At 40.9% G+C, this 27,626-nt stretch overlaps 1 protein-coding gene across 3 annotated transcripts in view; it reads right to left on the minus strand.

Moving 5' to 3' along the window:
* bahd1 (bromo adjacent homology domain containing 1) overlaps window positions 1–27,626 on the minus strand; it is a 62,525-nt gene that overhangs the window by 29,628 nt on the left and 5,271 nt on the right. For all 3 annotated transcript variants that reach the window (XM_052017179.1, XM_052017188.1, XM_052017173.1), the window contains one exon: window positions 1,078–2,654. In XM_052017179.1, coding sequence (XP_051873139.1) covers window positions 1,078–2,641 — 1,564 coding nt within the window. In that variant the 5' untranslated portion in view covers window positions 2,642–2,654. The remainder of the gene's footprint in view (window positions 1–1,077; window positions 2,655–27,626) is intronic.

The raw sequence follows: 27,626 nt of genomic DNA on the forward strand, positions 1-27,626 counted from the left end.
CCAGCTTCGGCTACGAGATGATCTGGCCCTTTATTACATAAACATACTGATAATACTTCGGCAATATTCAACTAGATGAAGTTGGAAACAACGTGTGCAGCTACAGGTGATACACAGTGAATGTAGGATACTACTCCTGTGATCCAACTGCCCAATAAATCTACAGCTCCTGGTATAATGCACGCAAACTTTAGACATCACAACAAACCAAATAAAACATTCAAACCCTTAAGATAGCATCAAAATATCTAATTTACATATCCTTATCATAGAAAAACAAGGCATTTTACAGCTGAATGGTCAGGGAAAAATTGACACATTGCAACAGGCAGGTCATTAGAAGTTTGATCAAAGGGGGTTTTACGGGAGGACAAAAAAAGAATAGGAGAGACAGTAAATGGTTTAAAAGAGTAAATTCCTAAGATAAAAGACAGGGCAGTGGAATAATTTTAAGTGTTGAAGAGGCAGAAAAGGGGGATGTCATGAAAGACTTGAGCACAAGGGCCAGAATTTCAAGTTCAGCCATCATCAGAATGGTAACCAAATGTAGATCCAGATGCACTAGGGCAATGAGTAAATAGAATTGGGTTCAACATCATTAAAAAATCACATTTATTGCAAGACTGTGGCCAGAGAGAGATGGACTTCATCTTGGCTGGATGTAAGACCAAACAGTATCAGAGAATGGGTCACAAGTGAAAACTCAGAAGGAAATGCCCATTAAGACCATAATCGATGCTAGTGTTTAAAAGCTTCTTCTCAGCTTGTTGTTTAACAACAAATACTATTCCTCCCTTTAGCATGATTACCAGGCAACTCTTTTAACCCGTCCATACAATTTGCCTCAGATCCTTCATGTGCTAGCAAACTCCACATTCTTACTGCTTTCTTGGAAATGCAACTTTTCCTGGATTCATTAACTGACCACCTTACATATTTATTACCCACAATGTCAGTGAACCAAGACAACGAAATTCAGAGCAGAACCAAAGCTTTCATTCAACTATTTCAAATTCATCCAATACCATCCCACCCCCAAGATGATATTTAAAAACTCTACTAATCGTGATTTCTTACCTGTTTTCCGTCCCAGTTCGTGGAGAGAGTTTGTCTGGCTTGAGTTTAAAGTCCTCCCAACTATGTCCCTGTTCAGTGATGGATGAAGCATTCTGCAGAGATCGTAGCCAGTGATACCCATGCACTGTACAGATGCTGTATCTCCCACAAAGCAAAGGGAGTCCCTGCATGGAGCATGTGAAAAAGAGATACCTGAGGGTACAGTGCTCTGTGACATGAGGAGGGTCCCTTCGTCATCAGGTGGGGTACAACAGGAGAAACTGGCTGAACACATGGAACAGCTGTGTGGAGAATTGCATCCGATGGGCAATAGGTCACTTCTATCATATTGTAGGTAGAGGTCATCCATTGGGGAAGCAAGACAGACATCAGGAGGCAGCAACTCGTAGTGGTCTGAAGCAGACACAAAATTATCCAGCAAAGTCAACTTAGAGTGCGACTGGAACGGTTGTGTAAAGTCAGCACCTGAAGGAGTGTTCCCCTCCATGGCCTGATACTTGGGCTGAATCATGGCTTGGTCTCCCATGAGCATTGAGAATTGACGGAAATATCGTTTGGTCTTGTCTGCATACTGGCAGGGGAGGTCTGTGGTAATGGGCAACCTGCCCGAAGTGGCAGATTCTTTCCTCTGCGGCCCCTCACAGTCACCAGCGACTGGCGACGGCACAGCTGAGACACTGTTCCTTGGGTCCCTCCTCTTGGCTTGCAGGCACCGCTGCCCAGCCAGCGGGTGAGAGCAGGGCAGACGCGTCCCCCCGACCCCCCTTCCCGGCTTGCCCTCCCCATCCGCCCGGCTGCGACGGCTGGCTGAACCGTCCTTGGCGTTGCTCAGCTTGAGGAACGCGGCAGCATTGAGGCTGGCCATGCGCTTCTTGGCCGGCAGCTCAGCTGGCGCACCCGGGCAGCTGTGGCTGGCTGGCACAGCGCCGCTCTCGGCCTTGGCAAAAACGTCGCCATCTGAGGAACCGCCCAAACTACCCGTCCGCTTCTTCGCCGGGTGCCCGGCCTTGCCCTCGGGCCGGCTCCCGGCATACTCCATGCCGCAGCTGGTACTTCTCCGGCATCGGCGGCTAGACGACGGGCAGTCCTCGCGCTCCAGCAACAGGTTGTTGACTGCCTCGGCATTCAGGCTGGCCAACCTCCGGGGTCGCGGCTCAGCAGCACGTGGCACCACAGCTGCCATCCTGTCGTTCTCCTTGCCAGTGTCCTCCGTCCTCTCTTCCTCGGGCCCTTCTGCTCGGAGCCTGTCCTGGCAATCCCAGTGCTCCGCCATAGCCTGCGTAGGACTCGCTCCATCAACCGACATCCCTTCCAGATCCTTGGCAATTTCCAGAGAAGAGATATCACCCGACTGACAGTGAATGCGCTTCCGGAGCGGGTACGTCTTGCGGTGCTTGGGAAGATACTCCTGCTTGCTCTCACCATCAGCAACCTTATCCTTGTATTCCCTGCTGCCTCTGACTCCATTGTGCCCCAGCATCATCTTCCCCATGGCTGCGCTGCTTAAGCTGGTCACGTTACAATCAGTGCAGTTCATGTCATACGACATCAAGAGGCAGGACATTTCATCATTAGACCTGTGAAGTGCAGAACAGAAGGTTTAAATATGTCAAATACAAACCAAACACCCCAATCCCATCACACTCGTGTATCAGCATGAGAAAGAATTTTAGGTTTTTAAAAATCAATCTTGCCAGACAGCAACTCCCCCCTACCTCCCCCACCCCAAGCCTGTCCAGTGCTCTGGTTCTCCCCAAGAAATAAACCAAGAAATAAACCTCGGTTTCCTTTTCCTCAACTTGGAGATCAACTAGGCGCTTTGGCATCAAGTAAACTTAGGCGATGGCATGTTGAAACAGGAAGAGGTATTCCCTCAAGTCAGTAGGGAATGAACTGCTGGAGCCTCTGTATAGAATAGAAGTAGTTTATCAAAGATACTATTTGTTTAGGCTGGGGAGATGTACCATGTAAAAATAGGATACATGAAAATAACAGAGTGCAAGTTACTTGCAGAGTCCAACAATTCAGGGCAACCACTTCACATCATGCTCATTATTCTTTGTAAAACACAGCACTGACTGGCACACATAAAGCCCAGCTGAAGCGAAGCTTGGCTCCGAAATGATCTGGCTTTCCTGCAGAGTGATTTTGGCTTGGGTTGTGAGAAGATGAGACAAATCACATGCGCTTTGCAGCCTTGGCTGAAGAACTACGTTCACCCTTGTTGTCAAAATGCACAAGGCTGTTTAGAGAGAGCCATGGATCTTTAAGCCAAAGCTTCATAAAGCTATTTAGAGTAGATGACTATGAGAAAAGTGCTCACCTTATTTTAGTGACATGTGCTACTGGAAAGTGGCAATGGTGAGCAATAACAAACCAGCCCTTAATGGAAATATTTCTGCATTCCTCCCAGATCTCCAAGTTGAAAGTTAAATTGCATTTTCCAGTGTTATAATTCAATCCTGTAGCATGAGCATTATTGACATGACCTGTTATTTATTGCCCATCCCAGTTCACACAATTTAACAGCTTGACATGATTGAATGGTTTCCTCGGCCACTTAGTGGCAGTTAAGAGTCAGCAATGTTGCTGTGGGGCTAGAATCATTGTTAGGCAGGTCAAGATGCTTCCTTCCCTATGGGGCATGAATCAAACAGGCAGTCAGGTTTCTACAAAAATCTAAGAATTATGTATATATTTACCGACAGCAGCCCTTTGAATTTCTTTGAAGAACTGAAACCATGGTAGGATTACAACCCACAGTCTCTGGAGCTACAGCACCAAACCTCTTCATATCCAAATGTAGGAATACCATTGCACAAACCAAACAATTAAGCCTATCAATGGACCCAAGACATTTCAAGTGCCATTCAACATTGGTAAGATGCAAATAACTTCAAATAAATTTTATACCACTTTGAGGGGGATACAGAAGTGGGGTGTAGACAAGGAAGAATCAAGAAGGCAGAAAGTGAGGATGAAGAGGAGCGCGAGAGAGGAAAGAAAAATAAGCGTCCAAGAGACTAATGATTGGAAGGATTTTGGTACAAGTTCGAACTTACTGGCATCAAAGACAGACCACACATCTCCAAGCAACAAATCATTGTGGAAGCAAGCAGCAAATGCACAGAATTTATTTAAAATCATGAGGTGAAGTGATTGCTGGCAGTCCCCACAGAATTGTTCGTGTCTGATGCAATTGGTGTTTGCCTGGGGCTTCAAGTGAATGACAAGAAGACATCATTGCAGATCACCAAATTCACTGAAACCATTAAGAAAAAAATTCAATGGACTGTTTTTGTTCAGTGCAAATTTTTAAATATTCCTTTCAGAGAGGAAGTAAGCTGTATCAGTGGTGTGAACCAGCAGTAATTTCCCTTAATTGATGGTGTGAATAACTAGGGAACGTGTTTGACTTACAGAATATTCTTAAGTTGAGGAGTTTACATAACTGTTTCCCAATCAACATGAAAAACAACTTGAAACTTGTTAAGACATGACCTAATTTAGGGTGTTTTTATACGATTATGGGATTTGGTAAAGTGGATGGAGAGGAATTATAATTCCCTCATGGGGGGAGCCCAGAAACAAGAGGGAAATAACAAAAGAAGTCAAAGCTAGGTTTCTCAGGGGATGTTAGGATACACTTCTTCATATAGAAGGTAGTGGAAATGGAGAACTCTTTCACAAGGTGATCTGGGAGTTCTGCTGAAAAATATTCAACATTGATCAATAAGATTATTCATTGAGCAAGTACACTAAGGGCTATAGAACCAAGGCAGGCAGATGGAGTTAAAATATAAATCACTTGTACAAAATCTGAATGAATGGTGGAACAGACCCTAGGGGCAGAATACCCCCAATCTCTTTCCTCTTGTGCCTCAAGTTTTCTAGCTTATCATTCGAGGCCTATAAATCACTAATCCAGTAACCTAACCACTATACCACTGATCCCACAAAGAGCACCCACAGCGAGGTGTCATTTCTTAAACAGTGGTCTCTCCTCCTCCCCATCCCATCCACAATTGAGAGCGAACTGAAGATGCTATCTGGAAACTGTTCATTTCTAGTCCTATACGTCAGCTGTATTGTGTGCGCATGTGTATGTGTGCTGCTTTTAAAATATAAAGAATAGGAGCTTTGATAGAACTGAAGGAGCTGAAAAGCTCCCAAAAATTCAGCAATGGACAGAGAATTAACAATGATGACAACCATATGGTCAAGATTTCAATGAAGCTTCCAACAATGCCACATGCCTGTAATTTATTTTTAAAGCTACCTTACACAATTTATGTTAGCACTGAGTTTCTTGCCACCAACACAATCCTTAAATCCACTTTGCCACCTACAACCAAATTTCTAAATGAACACTGAATTCCTGAATCATAAAATCATATAGTACAGAAGACCATTCACTCCTTCCTGCTATCCAATTAGCCTCAATCCCTGGTCATTACTCAGTTATTTTACTATCAAATACATGTACAATTTCCTTTTGAAAGTTTCTATTGAACCCATTTCCAGGCAGTGTATCCCAGATCACAACAGCTTGCTTCATGAAAGAAAAAGTGCTCATTTTAACCACACAGGTTTCTTTGCCAATGATCATAACTCTGTAGTCTATGCTTATGGGCCTTTTATGCCAGAACAAACATTTTCTGTGAACTCTCATCCCAAAATCCCTCGTTCTTCAATGCCTTCATCGATCAGTTAAACTTGAGGGAACAATCCTTGCTTTAGTTTTGCCAGATAACCAAGTCTTTCATCCCTCTTATTACTCTGTTAAGTCTCCCCTGCAACTTCGCTAAAGGTCTTGGCATTCTTCCAGCAGCAAGGTACCCAAAATTAGATTGAATGCTTCAGTTGAGGTCTAACTAGTAATTTGCTACAAGCTTCACTTGAACAAAATACGAGCTGCTGGAGGAACTCAGTGGGTCAGCAGCATCTGTGGAGAGAAATGGACAGTCGACATTTCCCTCCACAGATGCTACCTGACCCCCTGAATTCCTCCAGCAGCTCACTTTTTGCTCCAGATTCCAGCATTAACAATCTCTTCTGTTTCCAAGCTTCACTTGAAATTGGAAGTGGTTTATAACAAACTGCCGAGACAAATTCAAATCACAGCAAGACAACAAATCTCATTTTGATGAGTGCACGGTTGTATATCATGCAAAATTTTCTGAGGAAATTTCAGAGCAGAGAAGTGACAAGAAGAAACATTGGTACTCTCCAATTGCATTGACAAGGTTAGTAAAATAGTCCCTAGAGTGTTTTATTTTGAAAAAACAATATTGTTTCAGGATTCAATGTTTGCCTTTGCTCTTCCAAGTGATGCTATGGGGTCTTTTTACATCCATTTGTTGGCAAAGACACAGAACCCACAGGTCCTATAATTCATACAAAAGTGAGTAACATTTCTCTGTAACCTTCATACTCTCATATTCAGGCCTGACTCCAGAGATTCAACCTTATCAGGCTGACACTCCAATGCAGTACCACACTATCACAGGTGCAGTCTTTACAGGCAAGATGTTCAAGCTCTGCTCAGCAGCCACAGCCCTATTGCTAGCATCACAGTGTGGATTCTATCCTATTGAGACACAGTAGATAGGATCTTCTCCTCTCAACAACTCCAGGAGAAATTCAAAGAGCAGCACCAACCACTAGATGCAGCCTATTTTGACATTACCGAAATAGTTGGCTTTGTCAACCCAAAAGGACTGGAGCACCCTCAAATTCTGCTGCCTGAAGAAATTCATGCATTTGTTTCGTGATGACACTGAATCCATGAACCTAACCAATAGGACCACAGAGATAATCTCAGCGCAGTCCAGTGTAAAGCAAGACTGCACCCTTGTTCCACCACTGTCTTCAATCTTTCTCACTGCAATGTTGTGCCTCACCAAGATTTCCACTGGAGTGGAACAAATAACAGATGTTCAACCTATGTTGACTCCACTCTAGAACCAGGGTTATCCCAAACTAGGTAGTTGAACTACAGTAAGCAAATGATGCCCACATTTGGAAACTCCAAGTCATCTTTGACTCATTCATTGAACATATAAGGAGGATGGCCCATGTACTTGGGGGGGGGGGGGGGGGCGGGAGGGGGGAAACAAAAAAAAAAAAATCGACAAATCAAAGATCCTCAACCAACCTGTGCCCCCACCATTATACAATGCCACCCTCTAACAATAAAAGTTCATGATGAGACCCTGGATCACATGGACCACTTCCCAAATCAGCCACCTCTCAGGGAAGAGACATTTATGGATGAAATTCACCATTGTCTTCAGTGAGCCAACAGAGCCTTTGGCTGACAAGATAAAGGCCTCAAACCTCATATGAAACTTCTTTAGCAGGCAGCAGTGATCTTGCTCTCCTAAACACTTCCAGCCTTGGACTATCCACAGCAGGCATCCCAAGGCACTGGAGGAATTCCACCAATACTGTCTCTACAAAATTTGCCAAATCCACTTGAGGCCTAGGTGAATCAATGTCATTATCTTCCCCCTAGCTGATGTCTCTTGCATTAAATTATAGGATGTTGGCTCTGTTGAGCAGGCTACGTCATTCAGATGGCCCACTGAATACCACACTCCTGACACAGACATTCTATTCAAATGGGTCATGGGAAGAGATTACAGGATGAACAGAGAAAAAGGTGCAAGCATGTTCTCAAAGCCTCCTTGAAAGCACAACGCCCTACTGACTCCTGGGAATTCTTGACACATGACTACTCAAAGTGGAGGAGCATCTGGGAAAGCACTGAAAACCTCCAGCCCGTGAACTGGAAGTACATGGAACACCAGTGTAAGCAATGGAAGGAATCACCATCCCACAAAATACCCACCCACCTGTCCCATCAAGCACTTACTCTACCTTCTGCAGTAGGGTCAGTGGGTCCCACACTGGCTCAACAGAATCAGAATGGAAACAAGTTATTATTGGTCACAAAAAGGACCTACTAAGTAGTAATAAGAAACTTATGACAAATCTACACATTCCTCAGTTGGCATTCTTCCTGGTGCTCTGCAGTAATTTCTCTCAACCACAATTATTAAAAACAAAGCAGCTGGTTATTAACAACCTTGTTCCAAAACCTTGCTCCAAAACCTTGCTAAAAATGTGGATTAGTTGCCACTTTAACTGCATTACAAACAGAAATACACAAAGAGGGAAACAGGGTACCTTAAAATAGTCTTTGTAGATTCTATTAAGTGCATTGTAGTCTTCAACTCCTTACGTTTGATCAACATTCTAACCACTTTCTGGGTAGACATCTCTTTTGAATTCTAGATTGGATTTATTGGCAATCAAGAACAGTGCAGCAAGCAGAATGGAAAAGAGGACACAGGATCCAAGAGCACAAGTACACAGCTCATCACGTTGCAACACGTCAGTACAAACAAAAGTTACCAAATGTTAAGGTTCCTTTATGGGGTCAGAATTTAGAAGTTACACTAAACTTGCATTAAATCACACAAAGTACAGTGAACAATTCTGATTGTTGTCTTATTAAAATGGTAAAGAGAAATTACAAGGGTATTATCAGAACTAAAAGGTTACACTTTATCATGAAAAATTGAACATGCTGGAATGCACCTCAAACGGCTGAGAGGTGACCTGACAGTGGTCTTCAAGATTTATGAAGGTGTTTGATAGCGTAGGCAAAGATAATTCCATTTGCAGTCAAGACCAGAAATGGGGACCAGAGTTCAGTGCAACAAATGGGCAGCCATCCAAGACAACAGTAAGAGGTAAGTGCAGAAACCTTCACTGTATGTGCCAGTCTCAAGCCGGTACTCAGCATTAGAGAGCGGTGGAAAAGACGACATCTTGAAGGCGGACTCTGCAGAACGTGGCATGAATGGGCCAAGTCTAAGAAGTATATTAAGTGTAGGGGGATTCCAGAGTCACTGAAGGTAGCAAGCAGTCACTTCTGCAATTGCGAATGCATATCAGATTGGAGGGTGGTAGTGATGTTCCCCAGGGGCCAGTGCTAGGATCAATACTTTTATTGACATATATTAATGACTCCAATATTGATGTGCAGGGCAAAATTTCAAACTCTGCAGATGACTAAACTTGCAGCTGTGGCAAATATTGAAAAGTAATGGACTGCAAGGCACAGGTTGAAAGGGGCAGTTACCTGGCAGATGAAATATAGAAGAACCAAGAATGACCACGTTGATTAATAGCACAGTTCTGAAGGGTGTACAAAAGGATGTGTAGATGATTGTAAATCTTCCATGACAACAAGTGATGCTGAGTACACAAGTAGTAAAGCATATTTGATCCTGGGTTTCATGAATTGGGAGGTATGAATGCAAAAGTAGGGAGGATTTGGGATCTGTTGAACCTTTATTTAAAACAAAAATTGGCCGGGTCACAACTGTAATATTGCACTCAATTCTGCTTAGCACTTTAGAAAGGATGTGAAGGTCCTAGAAGGTGCAAGATATATTTGCCAGAAGGATTAGACAGTGGAAGGAGGGTTGTATTTAACATGTTTCAAGAGGATATTTGACAGGTAGTTTAAATAATGTAAAGAGAGATATTACCCTACTCCTATTACCCCATGGTTGAAGGACTAAGGTTCACAGATTACAAGTGTTGGATAAAACAAAGAAATTATTTTCAAATAAACATACCTGGAACTCAGTGCAAAAAATAATTCTGAAAACTATACCAATCCAGACCTTCAAAAGGAAAATTATTGGGAAAAGATGTGGACAAAACTGGACTGCTATACAAAGGCAGCCCTCCTCCTGTGCAATATCAATTCTAAATGTAATGACAGTTATTAACAAAACCAGCCAGGAACTTTGGAGGGATGTCCTTTTCCAGAAGATAGTTGGAATGTAGATCTCACTGCTGAGGTATGGATGAATTTGAGGGAATAGAATAAACAAACAAGAAAAAAATGACTAAAGGGTATACTGAAGAACTTAGAAGATGCAAGAAGGCACAAGTATAGCATGTTCTGCAAAGACTTTACAGCATTGAATATAGAACTGCTAGGTCAAAAACAATGACACAAAAGTCAAAGAGCAAGTATGCTTAATTTCTAATTAGGATAATGCTCAATCATTACACAGTAACCACCAATTAAGACCAAAGCAATGAAGCAGCAGTTGACATGCTTCATTGACATGATGGAAAATTAATGAGTAACACACACTTTGGTGCTGGTTCTAAACCAAATTCACTTACCTGCTATGTGTAGCACTGCCAGAGTCATCAATTCCCCTTGGGAAAGTGAGATGACTGATACAAAAGATAACTAGTACAGGTGTGAAAGCACTCCCACAGTGCTGTTGGATACGGAAATGAACCCAGTGACAATAAAGCAGCAGTCATATAATGCCAAGCAAGTAGAGTGGGCAGTTTGGAGGGGACCATGTCAAATGATGAAGTTCCTCTGATGCAAAGGCTATATTCTTGTACGCACAGCAGAGGAACCATGTGTAGAAGACAGTAACAAAGGAGCCACAAGAATGTGGGAATCGATAGCTTAGGGAATGGTTGAGGCAAACAGTATAAATGTATTTAAGGAGATGCTTGATAACTCTTCATTATAAAAACAGATTTAGAGGAGGAAAGTACAGAGCAGGTTTGGTATTGATTTATTATTGTCACTTGTACAGAGGTACAGTGGAAAAACCTGTCTTGCATACCGATCGTACAGATAAAAACAATAACAGTACAGAGTAAGGTGTCACAGCTACAGAGAAAGTGCAGTGCAATAAGGTGCAAGGTCACAACAAGGTAGATCATGAGGTCAGAGTCCATCTCATTGTATAAGGGAACTGTTCAATAGTCTTATCACAGTGGGGTAGAAGCTGTCCTTAAGTCTGGCGGTACGTGCCCTCAGGCTCCTGTATCTTCTACCTGATGGAAGAGGAGAGAAGAGAGAATGACCCGGGTGGGTGAGGTCTTTGATTATGCTGGCTGCTTCACCAAGGCAGCGAGAGGTAAAGGCAGAGTCCAAGGAAGGGAGGCTGGTGTCCATAATGCGCTGGGCTGTGTCCACAACTCTCTATGGTTTCTTGCGGTCCTGGGCAGAACAGTTGCTGTACCAAGCCGTGATGCATCCAGATAGGATGCTTTCTATGGTGCATTGATAAAAGTTGGTGCACCATAGAAAGCATCCTGTCTGGTGGGTTCAAGTGGGCCATAAATTCTAGCAATGGATGGTTGGGTCAAGTAGTCTGTTTTTTTGCTGTACGTTCCACATATAGTTTGAGTGCATTTCTACCCCTACTGAACAAGAAAGAAGTTTCTCCCCACAGTTCTATGGAAAATCTTAAACATTTATCCAAAACTAAGACAGAAGACCAATTAGCCGAATTCAGAATCCAACAATGGATAAATTTATTATCTACCTATGCAAATCCAGGAGGACCACACAATTGTCAGGGGCTCTCACTGGACAAGATAGGCAGGAATCACATTACAAACTTCTGCTGGGAATCTACATCACATGACTCAAATAGAAACTGAAATCTGTAACCTCCACCTTTACAAGGTCAACAATTTGCTTTTCCCATGATAAAAATGCTTTGAAAATACATGCCGAGTCCAATCAGCAGCATTTGCCATTGAGCCACAAAAGGAGACCAAGAGCATCATCAAGGAGGTAGGTTTTAAAGAACATCTCAAAAGAGGAGCTGGGTAGATATGGAGCTGAGGAAAAGAACAGAGTTCAAGCCTGGACAAACAAAGGGCACCACCAGACCAAGAACCAAAATGTCACGGTTAATTTGCTCTTGTAGCTTCATTCTTCACTCATGTGAAAAGTACACGAGAAGTGCAGTACTAGAGCAAGTCCACACTGTCTCTTGGAATCAAATTTCACAATCCCAGTTAATTCCTGTCCTGGTGGATCAAGTAAATCTCTCACCAGATCACTATAAAGTCTTATCAAGGAGCAAAATGGCGATATTAGCTTAGTGCAAGAGATTTATATCATGCGTGTCATGCCAATTCTTACTAATAGCACAGAAGATCAATTATTTATTTTTATACTGTCAAAATATAGTGAATTACAATCTTTCAACTCAAGGTCCTGGGTGTGAACATCGATTGGAAAATGCATTTTCCTGCTACCATTTCTATCCAAACAATTACTGCATAAATGTGGCTCCCCCAGGTGCAGACACACTGGTCGAAATTTCATTTCCCAAGTCTCAGTATCTTATCAACAGATCTCTTACATTAAAAACTTCCTCTCCACTTAATTTCTTTCCTCCTCCCTAGAAACTTGATGTCATCCTTCTTTGAAGCTTAGACCTTCATCGCACTAGTTTCAACCTCAACACATTCCCATATGCTTTACAGCCAGTGAAGAGATGTTTAAGCACAAGGAACGTGCTGTCTGATTTATGCACGAGGTACCTTTCTCCAGGTATTTCATATATTGTGTGTTGAGAGCTATTGATCAGGACACTGGAAAGAACTTGCCTTGATCCCTTTTGAATTGTGCCACGAAATCTTTTGTGCATGTAAGATGAATGTTTAGTTTAACATCTCATCAGAAACATGGGTTCTCTAACACTGCAGCCCTCCCTCTGAATGCACACTTTATCTCCAATTCTTAAGTGCAATGAACACCCATAAGCTTTCGACTTAGAAATGAGAGTGCTACTCACCAAGCATATCTAGGTTCTGGTTCTCAAAATTCATCAGAGAGGCTCATTTTCACATGCTGATTGAAATGCCTACATTAAATGCTGCCAAATACAGACTACAAGAATGATTTTTTAAAAAAAGGCCCTCTGCCAAACAAGTTAAAAAAAATCAGCAAGTGTTAATCCTCCCAGTGAGGTTTGTACTTCAGCAGCTTGCTGGAACACACTACAATGCTGGGAGGATGTCAACTTGGTCTAGCCTACTAGAAAATAACTCAGAATCAAAGGAACAGCACCTCAACTTCTGTCTGGGCATGTTGCAGTCTTCTAGGCTCAATACTGAACTCTACAACTTCAGGTAACTTGATTTCTCTACATCAGTCATCCATCTGTAAAATTAGCCCACCTTCCCACCCCCTTTTTCCTTTCTCCAGGATTGGAGGGCATCCCAGCCTGACCAGCCAGGCAAGTCCTCCTACCATTCATTTTGCAACTCCCACATTCTTGTATGTTCTTTTGTCTATGTTGTCACTCTCTAACTGCTCCCATTCACTCATTGACTAGGTAAGTTTTTTTTCACAGCTTACCCACCTGGTCATTCTGGTTTCACCCCATCAGAGACACTGCCGCCACTGCCCCCCCCCCCCCCCCACCCACCCACCCAACTGCTTTACAAGCTTTGGTCTCCTTTTCAGTCTGATGAAGGGTGTTCCACTGTCTCTTCTCCCACAGATGCAAATTAACCCTTTAGTTAGCTACTGGGACCATATTACAATGGTGCACTTCTATACCTCTTAAATTTGTAAAAGAGCCTATGAATGTCAGTAGCATTATCAGATAAAATTAGACACCAAGCTACAGAAAGATTTAGGTTAGCAACAAAAACATTGATCAGATTCTGGCAAGTTTTATAGAAAGAATTGGAGGAGAGAGGTGCAGCAGTTTAAAGAAAATTTCAGAACTCAATGCCTATGCAGCTGGAGGCACAGCTGCTAATGAAATGGCGAAAAGCACGACAAATGGAGGAATGTTGATAGAGGAGCTGAAGAACTGCAAGTTACAGAAATAAAGGAGAGGTGAGACCATGAAATGGATTCATTTTCCCCTTGGTCTTCCTGTTTAATAAACCATTTTAGGACAAATTCCATGAGGGTTTCAACTTGGCACTTTGTTCATCCTTACCTCAAGACACCTTTAACTCTGTTCCATGCTCTAAACTTCGGGAATTGCAGTGCAAGTGACTAAAGAGCATTCACAGCAATTGGAATCCATTGGGCCAAATGGTAGGGCACCGTTTAGAATAAGGGGCAGCAAAGTAATTTGCAGCTATTAAAGATCATTCACCTTTTCAAGCTTTACCTTCCACATTAGGTACAATCAACTTCGGACATTACCCAACCAGTTTCATATCCGATGGGAAAGTTTTTAAGAATTTATTTGATACTTTCAAGTCATATTGAAGGAATCCAGAATATCAAATCTGACACCTCTTATGCAAATCTTTCCACAAAATTATGCAACAAGGGATAAGGAAGAATAATTGCAAGGGAGGTATTTTTCCGCAGGAGCTAAGTTTAGAAATGACCTGACAAGAAAATCAAGACAATGAAAGATCAAGAAGCCTTTTATAACTTCAGGATATCCCAAGGTATCGTACACCTTGTGAAATAATTTTGGAACAGTCACTTCTTGTAATATAGTCCACATCAGGAAGAATACCTTTAATGCAGAACAGTACTGAAAATTTGTTGAATCAAGTTGTCCTTTTGTTTTTAAAAAAAGGGAATTAAACAACTTGAAAAAGTATAAAAGACTATTGGGAAAAACCTAGAGTTTCAGGATATGAAACTGGTATCAGTGGCAAGTTTCTGTTTTGTAATATTCTACATATTCTCTTGTCCTAAAACTTAAACATTATGCTCTGAACAGCATGTACATCTTTCCTTGACCCAGTAAGATTTACGGATATCATTTCCGCTCAGAAACATCGAGTTGAGTGTTGAAGCTCATGACAAAAGCTTTAACATAATCTAATATGACATATCAATGCAGCATTTTTCACTACTGTACTGTTGTTGGAGACATCTTTCAGTCAAGATGTTATAGGTCTATCTTCCCCCTCAGGAGGGCATTAAAAACGATAATGAGCATTTCTTTTATTACTATCTATTTCAATCCTAATTTTGAAAGCTATCTAGATGTTGTTGCCTTCTCCCCAGCCCTCCATTAATATGATTAACAATGGTCAAAGCCATGCTAAAGAGATCAATGCAAAAACTACCTTTTAAAAAAATTAACATTGCCCCACTACAATCAGTCCTAAGCAGTTTTTACACTTCCACATTAGTGTTTCCAGCCCCAATTCCAGACAACCACTAACATTACCAAATTACAATAAATCACAATTACAATTTTTTAAAATATCAGTTTTTAAAAAAAAATAGAACTGTAACAGCAGCTCTGCTGTCAGAATCAACAACTTAACCTCGTCAATCCTCAAAAAGCCCAATTATTTTCTCGTACTGAGTTTCATTCACTCAACTTGCCAATTTTGTCTCTGCACCAGACTTCAGAAAACATCTTTATTGCCAGGCAACACCATTTTCAAAAACCTAAGAAGATCAGTGGTATCATACAGCACAGCTAAAGGCTGTTTGACCAACAAAGTTCATGCCAACCATCAAACATCCATTTACACTAATGCTACACCAGTCCCATTTTACTCCACATTCCCATTAACTTCCACCAGATTCTACAAACTTACAGAGGTCAGTTAACCTACTAATTTGCACATCTTTGGGGATGTGCGAGGAAACCAGTGCAGCTGGCCGCCCTGCTATAGGCAGGATGTCATTAAACTGCAGAGTTTCAAAAAAGATTTGAGGATGTTATCGGGACTGAAGGGTTTAAATTATAATGAGAGGCTGGGACTTTCTCCCTGGACCATAGGAGGCTGAGAGGCAACCTTAGAGGTTTATGAAGCCATGAGGGACATGCGTAAGCTGAATAGTCATAGTCTTTTCCCCAGGGTAGGGGAGTCCAAAGCTAGAAGGGAGAGGTTTAAAGTGAGAGGGGAAGTAGTTAATAGAGACCTGTGGGGCAACTTTTTCTACAGAGGGTGGTGGTTATATGGAACAAGCTGCCAGAAGTAGTAGTAGAGGAAGGTACAATTATGACATTTAAAGGGCATTTGGACAGGAAAGGTTTAAGGGGATATGGCCCAAACACAGGCAAATGGGACTAGCTCAGTTAGGCAATTTGGTTGGCATGAACGAGTTGGGCCGAAGGGCCCGTTTCCATGTTGTATAACTCTAAAACACAGACAGACGAAAAGAAATTACATTACTCACACGGTAGTGAACCTTTGGGCCTCTATTGCCCTCATGAAGAGATTTCCAATCACTGAGTGTACTCTAGGTACAGACCAATAGATTTTTAGATGTTAAGGCGATCAAGGGATTGGGGGGGAAAGGTTAGTACAGCAAAGTGGCATTGAGGTAAAAGATCAGCCAAGATATTATTCATAGTGGAATAAGCATGAGGGACTGAATAGCTTACTCCCCTTTATGTTCTCATGGAGTAACATACAAGCCACACAGAATAAGGGCAGCAGATTTTAGTGAATTGCATGAGTTTTTACAATAATCTGGTACTTTCATTGTTGCCATTACAGAGTTTAGTTTTCTTTCATCATTTTTCATTTACTTATCTATTTTGTCTCTTTGCATCCTCACATGGTGATCCGAACTCAAAAGCTGTATTCAACAAAAGCACGAGAACTACTCACATTGTTAAAACTTGTTTGGTCATTTATCTGCCCAGCTACTTAAATAACCTAAACCCTTCTAGTTTCTACTGGACTTTCAACTATAGTCCCTTTATAACTAACAAGGGAATTTCCCCCCTAGATATTTTTCACAAAGTCTCTAGGGAACTGAGAACCATTGAGACATTTAGCTCCTAGCCTGGTTTACCAGTTTCATATAATTTCTCAAGCACTTCTTGTGAAGGTCCAATAACAGTAACTTAATGCAAGTTGAACGAATTAGCCTCCAGGTCAAAACCCAAAATCAATTAATTGCCTCACTTACTTTGTTTTGCTCCCAAGCCAAAACCGTGACTGAAGCCATAATATGACAACACATACCCTCCAGACTGCTGTTCAAGAGGAAATTACACTTTTACTAATGCATTGACTGACTACGCCACGTAATCAAAGAAACTAGAATCTACTCATTTGGGGTTCTCAGTTTTGCCTCAGGTAATATTCCCCCTCAGTTGTGTCTCTGACACCCAGGTCAAGGGCTTGAACATATCATCCAGGCTTACTCTCTGGCACAATACTCCGTAAGTCTTATACTGTTGGATATAGAGTAATTCATGCAGCATCAAAGTCTTGGGTCTCTTTTTCCCTACCACAAGAGACTAAATGGTTTATGTCCTATTCTCCTATACACTGGCCAATATTTATCTCTCAACCAGCATAACATCACTGTGTGCAAACCTCACTGCAATTTCCTACACTACAAAAAGAACTCCCCCACTTGTAGAAGTTTGGAATGTCCCGAGTTTGTGAAAGGCACTAAATGTTTCCCTCACTGGGGAAAAACATTGTTTTATTTGAAACCATCTCATATGTTAGAGAAGCATTTTATAACACGTCAACAAACAGGCTTACAGCTTCAACTACATGCGGTTCAGAGATTTCTGTTCATTCCCCAAAATAGAAAGCATTTCCCAATGATGATAAACTGGGCAGTAATGTGATGATAATAAATTGCCATTCACCATTAGTGAACATGTTAGCCAGTCAGCTTGACAAACAGAGAACATCCACTTCAATTTATAGTGTTTGGTTCATACTTGTTATGCTTCAATTAAAATCCATTTCAGGAAAAAAAGAATGCTAAGCAGCAAGAGAGTGTAGTTCAGGTAATTATGTGACAGATCGCAATGAAACTCTGCACAGAAGCCAGATCAGATAGAAATCAGGCTATTTTCCTCCTCCTCACCCACCTTCTTGACCCCTTGTCATTTAATGTACCGACAGAGTTGTGCTTCAGAAAATGGGCATTAGTTACCTTTGTAAAATAATTAAATCATTTTAAACATCTACTAACAGTATTTCAGACAAGGATTATAATGGTCTGAAGTGTCACTACAAATCAACAATTTGTAATAATCACACTCCATGATCAATTAACAGGTCAGGTAAACTCAGAATAAAAAAAATGATGCACCAAACAAGTTTACTTAAATGTTCAGACCAGCTTTGTCGCACCATGCAAATCTAGGAGTAGTCTTACAAGCAGGGACATGCAGGTCATGGTCCATCTATAAAGAGTAGTCTCTCTGAACAGATGTGAGAAAGGACGCGTAAAAGCTGGATCTCACACAAACTCCCCATTCAGAGCTGGTCTGTATTTGCATGAGCTCACCCCACATCACATGACCTCATCCCCAGGGAGTCTCCGATCTAATGTGGCTTTAGCTTACCTAGCCCACATCCTCTAGGAACAGACCACCTTACATCAGGTCATACGGACCACACAGAAACTAGGAAACACCCAACCATTCAGGAATCAGGCAAATCACACAACTTAAAGCAGACGTGTTTAGAAAGTGAGATTCTGTACAGTTTGTTAATTTTGTAGCTGATGTTAAGGTCTCAACGATAAATCAACACCACTCAAAATCTGCGCTCCCAAATACCCTCTCATATTACCAATTTAAGAACTAACATTTTCATATACCACTCTCCAAATATTTCAGTATTCTCAAATTAACTCATGCCTGGAACAGAACTTATATGGAGATGACTAGTTCTGCATGCAAGGTCTTGCTGTCTCTATCTGTTTGATTGACTATACAGAAGTGATGTGAAAAAAATCTCAAAACATTTTGGCACCTCTGAGTCTTGAATCATGAAAAGTAAGAAAGAAAAAGAGAAAGTGCAAGAATGAATGAAAGTTACCAAGATAAAAAGGGATGGAGAGCAATAAAGGGAGAATAGTCAAGATACAGCACTTGTGAGAGAGAACACAAGATCTTGTTCAGGGATTCTTGATCTTGAGGTAGCCAAAGTGCTTAACATCAAATTGTGGTTTTGAAAAAAAAACCGTGCACAGCAAACTCCCATAAACCATAGCAACAAATAATCAGCTGGAGGAACTCAGCGGGTTGAACAGCATTTGTGGGAGGAAAGTAAATGAAGTTTCACATCGGAACCCTGATGCAGAACTGACTTGGAATGTCGACAATTCCTTTCCTCCCACAGATGCTGTTCAACCCTCCGAGTTCCTCCAGCAGATTGTTTGTTGCTCCAGATTCCAGCATCTGCAGACTTGTATCTCTCTCATAAAGTGCAATATGATAACAGCCAGATAATCTTTTAATGCTGTCTGTAGGTTATTAAGGTAATGGATGTAAAACATCAACTCATTTTTCTCTCCACAGATACTGAGTAACTTGCTAAGTATTTCCAGTATTTTCCATTTCATTTTGATTTCCCACACCTTCAGTATTTTGCTCTTGCATTAGTGATGCAGAGACGTACATTTACCCCCACTATAGCATCTGGGGAATTTTACTTCAGTTAATATGGAAAGCAAAACATGTTCTTTTAAGTTCATTCATTTTCTGATAACAGGGCATTGCTGGCAAGATCAGCATCTAATTGCAACCCTTAACTGCCCTTAAGGAGGTAGTGGTGAGCTGCCATTTTGAACAACTGCAGTCCTTTTGGTTAATGTGCTCCCACAGTACTGTTGGGAAGGGAGTTCAAGGATTTGGGGCCCATACTGTAGGACCAGCATGATATTTCCAAGTCAGTTTGGTGTGCAACTTGGATGGAAACCTGCATTTGGTGGTGTTCCCATACTCCTGCTGTCCTAGTCTTTCCTGGAGGTAGAGGTTGCAGGTTTGAGAGTTGTTGGAATATCCTGAGCAAGTAACTACAATGGCATATATTGCAACCACTGTGGCACAACTGGAGAATGGAATGACCATTTAGGGTGGTGGATAGGATGACAAACAAGCAGACTTTGTCCTAGTTGGCAATAAACTTCTTTAGAACTGATGGAGCAATACTCATCCAGGCACATCGAGAGTATACTATTACGTCTGGGTTTGTTTCTTGTAAATGGTGGAAAGCTTTTCGGGTGTCAGGAGTTGAGTCACTCACTTAAGATACCCAAGCCTTCGACTTGTTCTCATAGCTACTATATTTGTCACTGATCCAGTTGAGCTTCCAGCCTATGCCGACCACCCAAGATATTTGATGGTCAGATGATAGTAATGCCATTCAACATCAAAGGACAGAGGTTAAACTCTTCCTTGTTGGGGATGGTCATGTAGCAGAAATGCTACCTGTTATTTATCAGCCCATGAAGTAATGTTACAACATGCTTCATTTGAGGATGGGTTACAAATAGAATTGATCATTGTGCAATCACTAGTGAACATCCTCAAATTTAGATTTGATGATGGAAGGATGGTTATTGATGAAGTAGCTATAGATTATATGGATTTAGAACACTACCCTGAGCAGCCCTACAATGTTCTGGCAGTGGAATGATTGACCTCCAACAACCACAACCATCTTCTGTGAGAGGTGCAATTCCAACCATTTGATGCCCACACTGATTTCAGTTTTACCAGGGCACCTTAATGCTGTCAACTCACATCAGGAAATCTACTTTGGACCAAGGTTGTGATAAGATCTGGAGCTGAGCAGTCCTGGTAAAACCCAAACTGAGCAGATTATTAGGAAGTTGTGCCCAACTGATAGAAAGTGTCATTGACAGTGCTATCAGTTTGCTGATGTTTGAGTGTAGATCGATTGGGTGGTAATAAGATGGATTGGATTTGTCCCATCTTTTGTGGACAGGATGCAGAGCAAATTTTCCACAATGTCAGGCTGGTGTCATGTTCAGGTGCATTGGACCAGCTAGTTCTAGAGTGCAGATCTTCAGACAGCAGCTGAGATGCTGTCTGATCCCGCAGCCTCTGCGGTATCCAATGTTCAGTATTAGTAACAGAATTCAACAAAATTTACAACACAGGGTGGTCAGGTCCATTGAGTCCATGTTGGGCAAGAAAGAGCTATCCAGCCTAATTCCACCTTCTAAACCATGTCCACAGAACTACACATAGAGGTTCTTCAAGAACGCACCCTGGTACTTTTTGAAACCTGTTGTGGAAATAGTGACCATGAAATTATTGGATTGTCAGAAAATCCTATTTGGTCCACTGATGTCCAGTATGACACACATATGACTCGAGATCCACAACTTTCAGCTTTCATCTGAAATGTCACAGCAAATTGCTCTGTGAAACAGCAGCCAGGATTGGGAAAAGTACTAAACCCACATGAACGTTTGAACAAAGCACCAGGTATACAATTATGGTACCTCAGTCAAGTTCTTGATCGTTACAGAGCTACTGGAGGTGGTTCCATACACAGCATAAATTACTCTGGGACCTCCCCCCCAAACCCCTGCTGAGACAATGCCTAGTAATCAATTACAATACAGCACTGATGCAGCCTGAGGAATGAAGCCTCTTCTATTCTTGCCAGCTAGGGATGGCCACAACAATGAAGGGAAAGGAAACATCTACCTCAGCTAAGAGAAAAATCAGTTTTATTCCAGAAAATTGCAAGTTTCTCCTTTACTTACTGAACTGCAAGGTCAGTATCTAAAATAATGAAAAATTGAAACCTCACGCTTTAAACTTTTGAGTTCTTTACCATGGTATATGTCAAGCTTCCAAACCAAAGCAACATTACACCAGTCCTAACCTGGTCATCATTCCCTTTCTCCAGGGGGAGAAAAAACAAATTGGCTACAAGTCTACAGGGAATTTTGCACAGACCAATCACACAGCTAATCTGTCAAACAGTGGTTGTACTGGAATTCCAGCTGCCCTAATAAAACATACCTTTTCAGCTATGGCTCTATACATATGCCTACACATTTCTTTTAAGGAAACAAAAAGATTTTTTTAAAAGAAAATTACTATAATAATTCATCAACATCTCAGAGAACAGGACACAATTTCTTAAAGCAAGAATTGCCTGACCAGGTAATTTACATCACTCACTTCAGCCTCGTCTCCATCTGGCCATCCAAAAATTCCAAAAGGTAGCACTCTCGCATCAAAATCAGAAGGTTTGCGGTGAAGTGGATTACTATCATTCCCAACAGTGGATACACTTAGAAATATTTCACTGATTGTAAAGGGCTTGAGGTTGTGAAAGGTGCAACAGAAACTAATGTATTTTCTGTACTAGCCGGGAGAAAGTCAATCAGGACAAAAAGGTCAACTCTGGATGCCAGTCAACACACCTATCAAGTGTTTACTGAACACAAACCATGACATAAACTGGAGTGCATTATTTCAGCACAGTGAGCAGCCTCTAAGTAAACCTCAGATGGCATGAACTGCAAAATTTGCAGTTAACAATTACCATAAAGTCATGGTGAAGTTGCAACAAGAATGACTAAAAGCACATCAAAGACTTAAAAAAAAACTTTCAGCATCTCTCACATACACATTCTTACTTTAGCACAGAAGCTCTAATGAATCACACAGCAATTCTCCATGGTACCACACCAACAGTGAAACTCAAGATAGAAAACCACTTCTAGAATAACTCATCATACCAAGTTTGCAAATTTCTATGGCCCACTTGACATCAAAACCACACAGGATTAATCAGGCTATAAAATTATCTTTCCTAAAAAAATGCTCAAACCCCAATCAAGGCAGGAGCACAACAAATTCTCAGTACAGAAAATAAGCAGTCAGCTAAGATTGTTAGAAGTGAAGAGGGATTGTGCTGGTATCAATTAAATTAGAAATAATGCCATACATGCATAGCAACACACCACTACAGCAAATCTTTATGAAGATTAAATATTTTATCAGCTGGAATCTGAGAATATACTTAAATCTCTGAACATAGCTCAACAGGTTTTCTCTCCTCTCTTCAAGGTGTCAACCATTCTACAGTACAGTCCCACAGGTGCCAGTAACTCTCCTGCATCTTATTTAAATGATCTTTTGTCCTGAGAGTCTGGGTAATACAATATACCCCTCTCAATTCACAATCCTTCAATTTAAATTCAGCCAAGAAAAACACCTTGCAGTGAATTATTCAATTCAACGTATTTGGACAAAAAAAACCTGCCACCAACAGATTATTCAACTGTATTACATGCAGCACCACGCTACCACATCTAAAGAAATACTGCACGATTCACAAGACCCACTTCAGCTCACAGCTGAAGCAAGAGGGAGAGCGAGAGAGACGCCTGGATGAAAGTTAGAAACAAGTCTTAGACAAAACTTGTCCTGTGTTCTTCAACAAGTTCATTCCAACGAAGTATCACTGGATACGACCAACTGATTTTGTTCTTCTGTCATCTCTATCATGATGGGACAGAGTCAATTTTAGCAACAGGGTAGTAGAAACTGTCTAACTCAGTAATAAAACCTGGAACCTCCCTCATTTTACTCACTCTGTATCAGAAAGGGTGCATTGACTAATGGTAAGCCATAAACTTCAATTTACATTTCCAAGCTCCTGATCACATCCTCAGGATATTCAAAGAACATTAAACATCCAATTGATTACATTTTAAGAACAACCATTATTGTATGGACAGGACAACCAATTTATGCACAGAAAGAATACACAAGACAAATGAGAGAACCATTAATCTACTTTTGATGATCTTAGCTGAAGGAGAAATGTTTTATCAGGACCCCACTAAGTGCCATTCTTAAGTCTACTGCAACTAGTTTAGTTGCTTATCTGGGAGATCATAATTTGCAAATAAAATCATAGGATTAACAGAAGACTGTGCATCTTAACGTGAGCGTTACTTTTTCCTAGAAAGCTGCCAATACCAGCACAAATTGTTTCACCTCATCCACATGCATAATATTTTCAGAGACTTCTGTCAAGTCTCCTTAATTTTCCACTACAAAAACAAACATCTCAGCATTTCTATTTTCTCCTGATTAATCTCTGGATAAGCTTCCAGTTTGTTTGATTGTGAAACTGTGTGGCTCCACACAACCAGAATTAGCGGTTGAAGCAGAGATCACACCGATATTTAAAAAACTTGCATAGGCGACCAACAGAAATGCAGTTAATGGATACAAGAAGAGAGTGGATATGGAATTAAGATCACTGTCCTGGAGGATTAGAACAACAAAAATGGATTGATTCTAGGTTGTAACTTCTATGCACTAAAGGGACAAAAAGAACAGATTGTTATTTGTTGCACCTTCCACTGTTTTCTCAACGTGCATTCCATGATTAAATTGGTCGCACTATCAGCATTTGGGGGACATTTCAAAACCAATGTTTCCTTTTAATTATCTCTGTGTTCTCTACCAGTAGCATGTAAAAACATTTATTCATTGTAAAATAGCACCAAGTAATACATAACTGATGACAGGCAACATTAAACACTTGTCCCAAGGCAATCTTGTTCAAATTGTTGTTGAGACACTTTGATTTCAGTATCTCTTGCAAATGATTTTCATTGATCAGAACTGATTACATAGGCTTCAGGAGAATTTTTGCTCTTGGGGAAAAAAGCTAATCATCTCGTCTTTCCTACAAACTTCCAGTGGATTCTACACAAGGGTATTGCAGTCAAGTACAATGCCTGACAACAGTTCTGGAAATGGAGTGAACTTAGAGCATATAGCAATGAGACATTCACTGCAATCACCACAGTACCAAGTTAATCTCAGGTGCACAATATGAAATATCCAAATACCCACCCTCAAATATTTGTCTCCAAGTTAAACTGATGAAGTCAGAGCATAATTCTAGTTACATAAGGTACAAAAAAGAAACAGTTGAATTGATTCTCAGCATTCTATATAAACAGGTCTTGTATAGTGTTAAATAAGCAAAGTGGCAGCAGTTTATTTCAAATTTGTTCCCCCTTATCAACTTCCAAAATTTCAACTGATAGTATCCTGATTACTGACCTTCAACACTCACTGTTACTGTCTTGTTCTGATCAATAAACTTCAACAAATTGTCACAGATTACACAAGGGTGGCAGAACCTTTATAGGCAGTCTGCAACTTTCTTTCGCTTTTCCTTCTGATCTGGTATGTGCGGAGAGATATGTCCAGGAAGGGGAGATATTTGAAACATCACAATTGGCCTTGTGTGCTACAGGTTTAGGAACAAGGTCAATTACAGTAAACCTCCAAAAATCTGCTATCTATTTGAAAATCCCGATCACCTAAAAAATGATTTAAAAGTGTAAATAAAAAGAAAACTGCAGATGCTGGAAATTGAAAACAAAACAGAAAATGCTGGAAATACTCAGGTCAGGCTGCATCTGTGGGAAGAGAAACAGAGTCAACACTTCAGACCCTTTGAAGGTTTATTACTGTATATAGAATTTTTTAAAATCATTGATCACAACTGTGGACCCACCCCTCTAAGGAGGAAAGATCAAACAGAACTGAAATATTCTTCCCCCTCCCCCATCACCAGGGTGACAACATGAAATTGAACTACTAGTGAAAACCTCAAAGATGAATCAATACATAATGATAAGGGGCACACATCTCAGGTGAGAAAACAAAACATCACAAGGATGACAATCTTACTGAATTCATGAAATGCAATTCACAAGTGAATACACAAGACGTATTGTCCCCAAAATCTTGGGAACTATGAACTAGATTTCATTGATCTTGGGGAAGTTGAACAGATGCACATCACTGGGTATTAAAGTGTTTATCCCACCCACCTGTTTTTATTTTGTTTTGTGTATATGTGCGTGCGTGCGTATGTATATAAAAACACATACAACATACATACACACACACACACACACACACATCCTATAATTAGGAACTCATTGCAACCCACCCAGAATCAGATACACAATCTTCCCCTACACTTGGTGTATATCCAGACTACTTCAGCCTTAAACCTTCATCCTGTCAGTGGTACTGAACGATAGGAAGTCACTTCAAGCAAATCAGACAGATTCTGCAGTAGCTCTCTTCTGATCCAGGCTGCAGATCCCACACTTTTTTATATATATATATATATAAGATGCTGGTTTAAAATCACAACCCTTATTCATGATTCCATCCACGTTCATTAGCCTGGGACTTTGAGTAGCCAGTCCCAGTCCCAGCCCCACCCAGTGCACACAAAGCAGTTTAAACTCAGGATTTCTAGCAGCAAGTATGGAAGTAGAGAATAGGTTAACACCACTTCTAAAAAACACATTCTCCTCAACTTCCTGTTATGTTAAAACTGACTTGCACATTATACAAATTAAGCTCACACTGGAGCTAGATTTACAGAAGGTCCGTTTGAGCAAATGATTAAAAAGCAGTGGGCCGTTTACATGAAACTAGTAACCTGCAAATTTGACTGTGCCACACCTTTACAGAAAGGCACATCTTCCTTCTTTCCCCACCCCCCTCAAACATTCTACTAAATTACATACAAATTTAGTTGCATTTCTTTCCAAGATAAATCCACATTAATCCCATGAAATTCCTTGCATTCAGCTATGGAACTCCATTAAATTTACTTCTTTCAACCTCTTGGGGCACCTTGAATGCCATTTAAATTACCACATGGTTGCTTACATTCATTATTCCTACTACTAAAACATTCTCAGCTGTCCACCTGCTTCCTCTCTCATTTTTATTGAGGTCCTCCCCGTTACTCATGTACACTTGTTCTATAACACGGGAAATATGCTCTCCAGTGCAGTCACTTCTTCCATCTCACTCTTCGCCATATTCAGCTCTGTCAGCTTCAGAGGGCACAGAGTTGCAAGTGGTACATATAAGTGGGAGAGTTCATATCACTGCTTCCCCCCTTCTTTCCCCAGGCCCATTTTCACTTTCCTTCCAAAAATCAAGTTCAGGGTGCACTAGGAGAATGGGTAAAATCATAATACTCATTAACCCACACAAAGTTCTTCCATATGAATTGCCATACTTAAAAAAGCCTTTTGTTTCAATATTTCCTTCACAATTTATAATCAACACACTTCAAAATAGATGGGAACCAACACTATTCCTTCCCTCATTTTTCAATCCCAGAATATGCCTTTCACCCTGCATTCCACTAACTCATACCAACTGAAAATTTCAAAACTGAAATTTGTTAGATTTTTGCTAAGCATGTGTACAAAGGATAGCAAAACCAAGACAAATAAATGGAAGGAGCATACATTGTATAATTGGCCTGGGGAATTAAATGGCCCACTTTCCTATAATTACATTTTTATACCTCCCCATCACAATTTTAATACACTTAACTTTTTCCCTGCTATCCTCAGCCTTCCCAAATCTTCCTGCTATATTTCACTGGTTACTGGTCTTCCAAAATGTTACTTTCAATATTCTGGACTTCAAAAATTGGTCTCTCTCAAATTTATCTCAGTGAACTTCTCCAACCTTCTAACATCCACATATTCCACCCAAATCCAGTTTACTAGATAATCACTCTTCTACACACAACTGATTTTTTAAACTCTGAATTTTCTCCCTTTCTCTCCAAATCCTTGTCTAAAACTCATCAACACTGCTTAGAGTTTAAAAACACTCAAAACATTTAAAATATTATCCATTTCATGGACATGTTCCCCATTTAAACCCCTATAGCATGGCTCTCATGATCAACCCAATCTTAGCTCCACAAGTATAGTCTTTTCAATCACAACACAGCATGTTTCATATGTGACCACATGTGCAGTGCAGTACCCATCATATAAAAGGCTCCTTTAGGACAACCAGTCTGCCTGTCTCCAAACCATCATACTCATCCTGTCCCAGAACCATCTCAAGCTCACTTTTGTTATTCTGAAGCAACAAGATTGCTGCTTCAATTAACCACCCAGT

Source organism: Pristis pectinata, chromosome 1 (assembly GCF_009764475.1).
Source record: "Pristis pectinata isolate sPriPec2 chromosome 1, sPriPec2.1.pri, whole genome shotgun sequence".
Lineage (NCBI taxonomy): Eukaryota > Metazoa > Chordata > Chondrichthyes > Rhinopristiformes > Pristidae > Pristis > Pristis pectinata.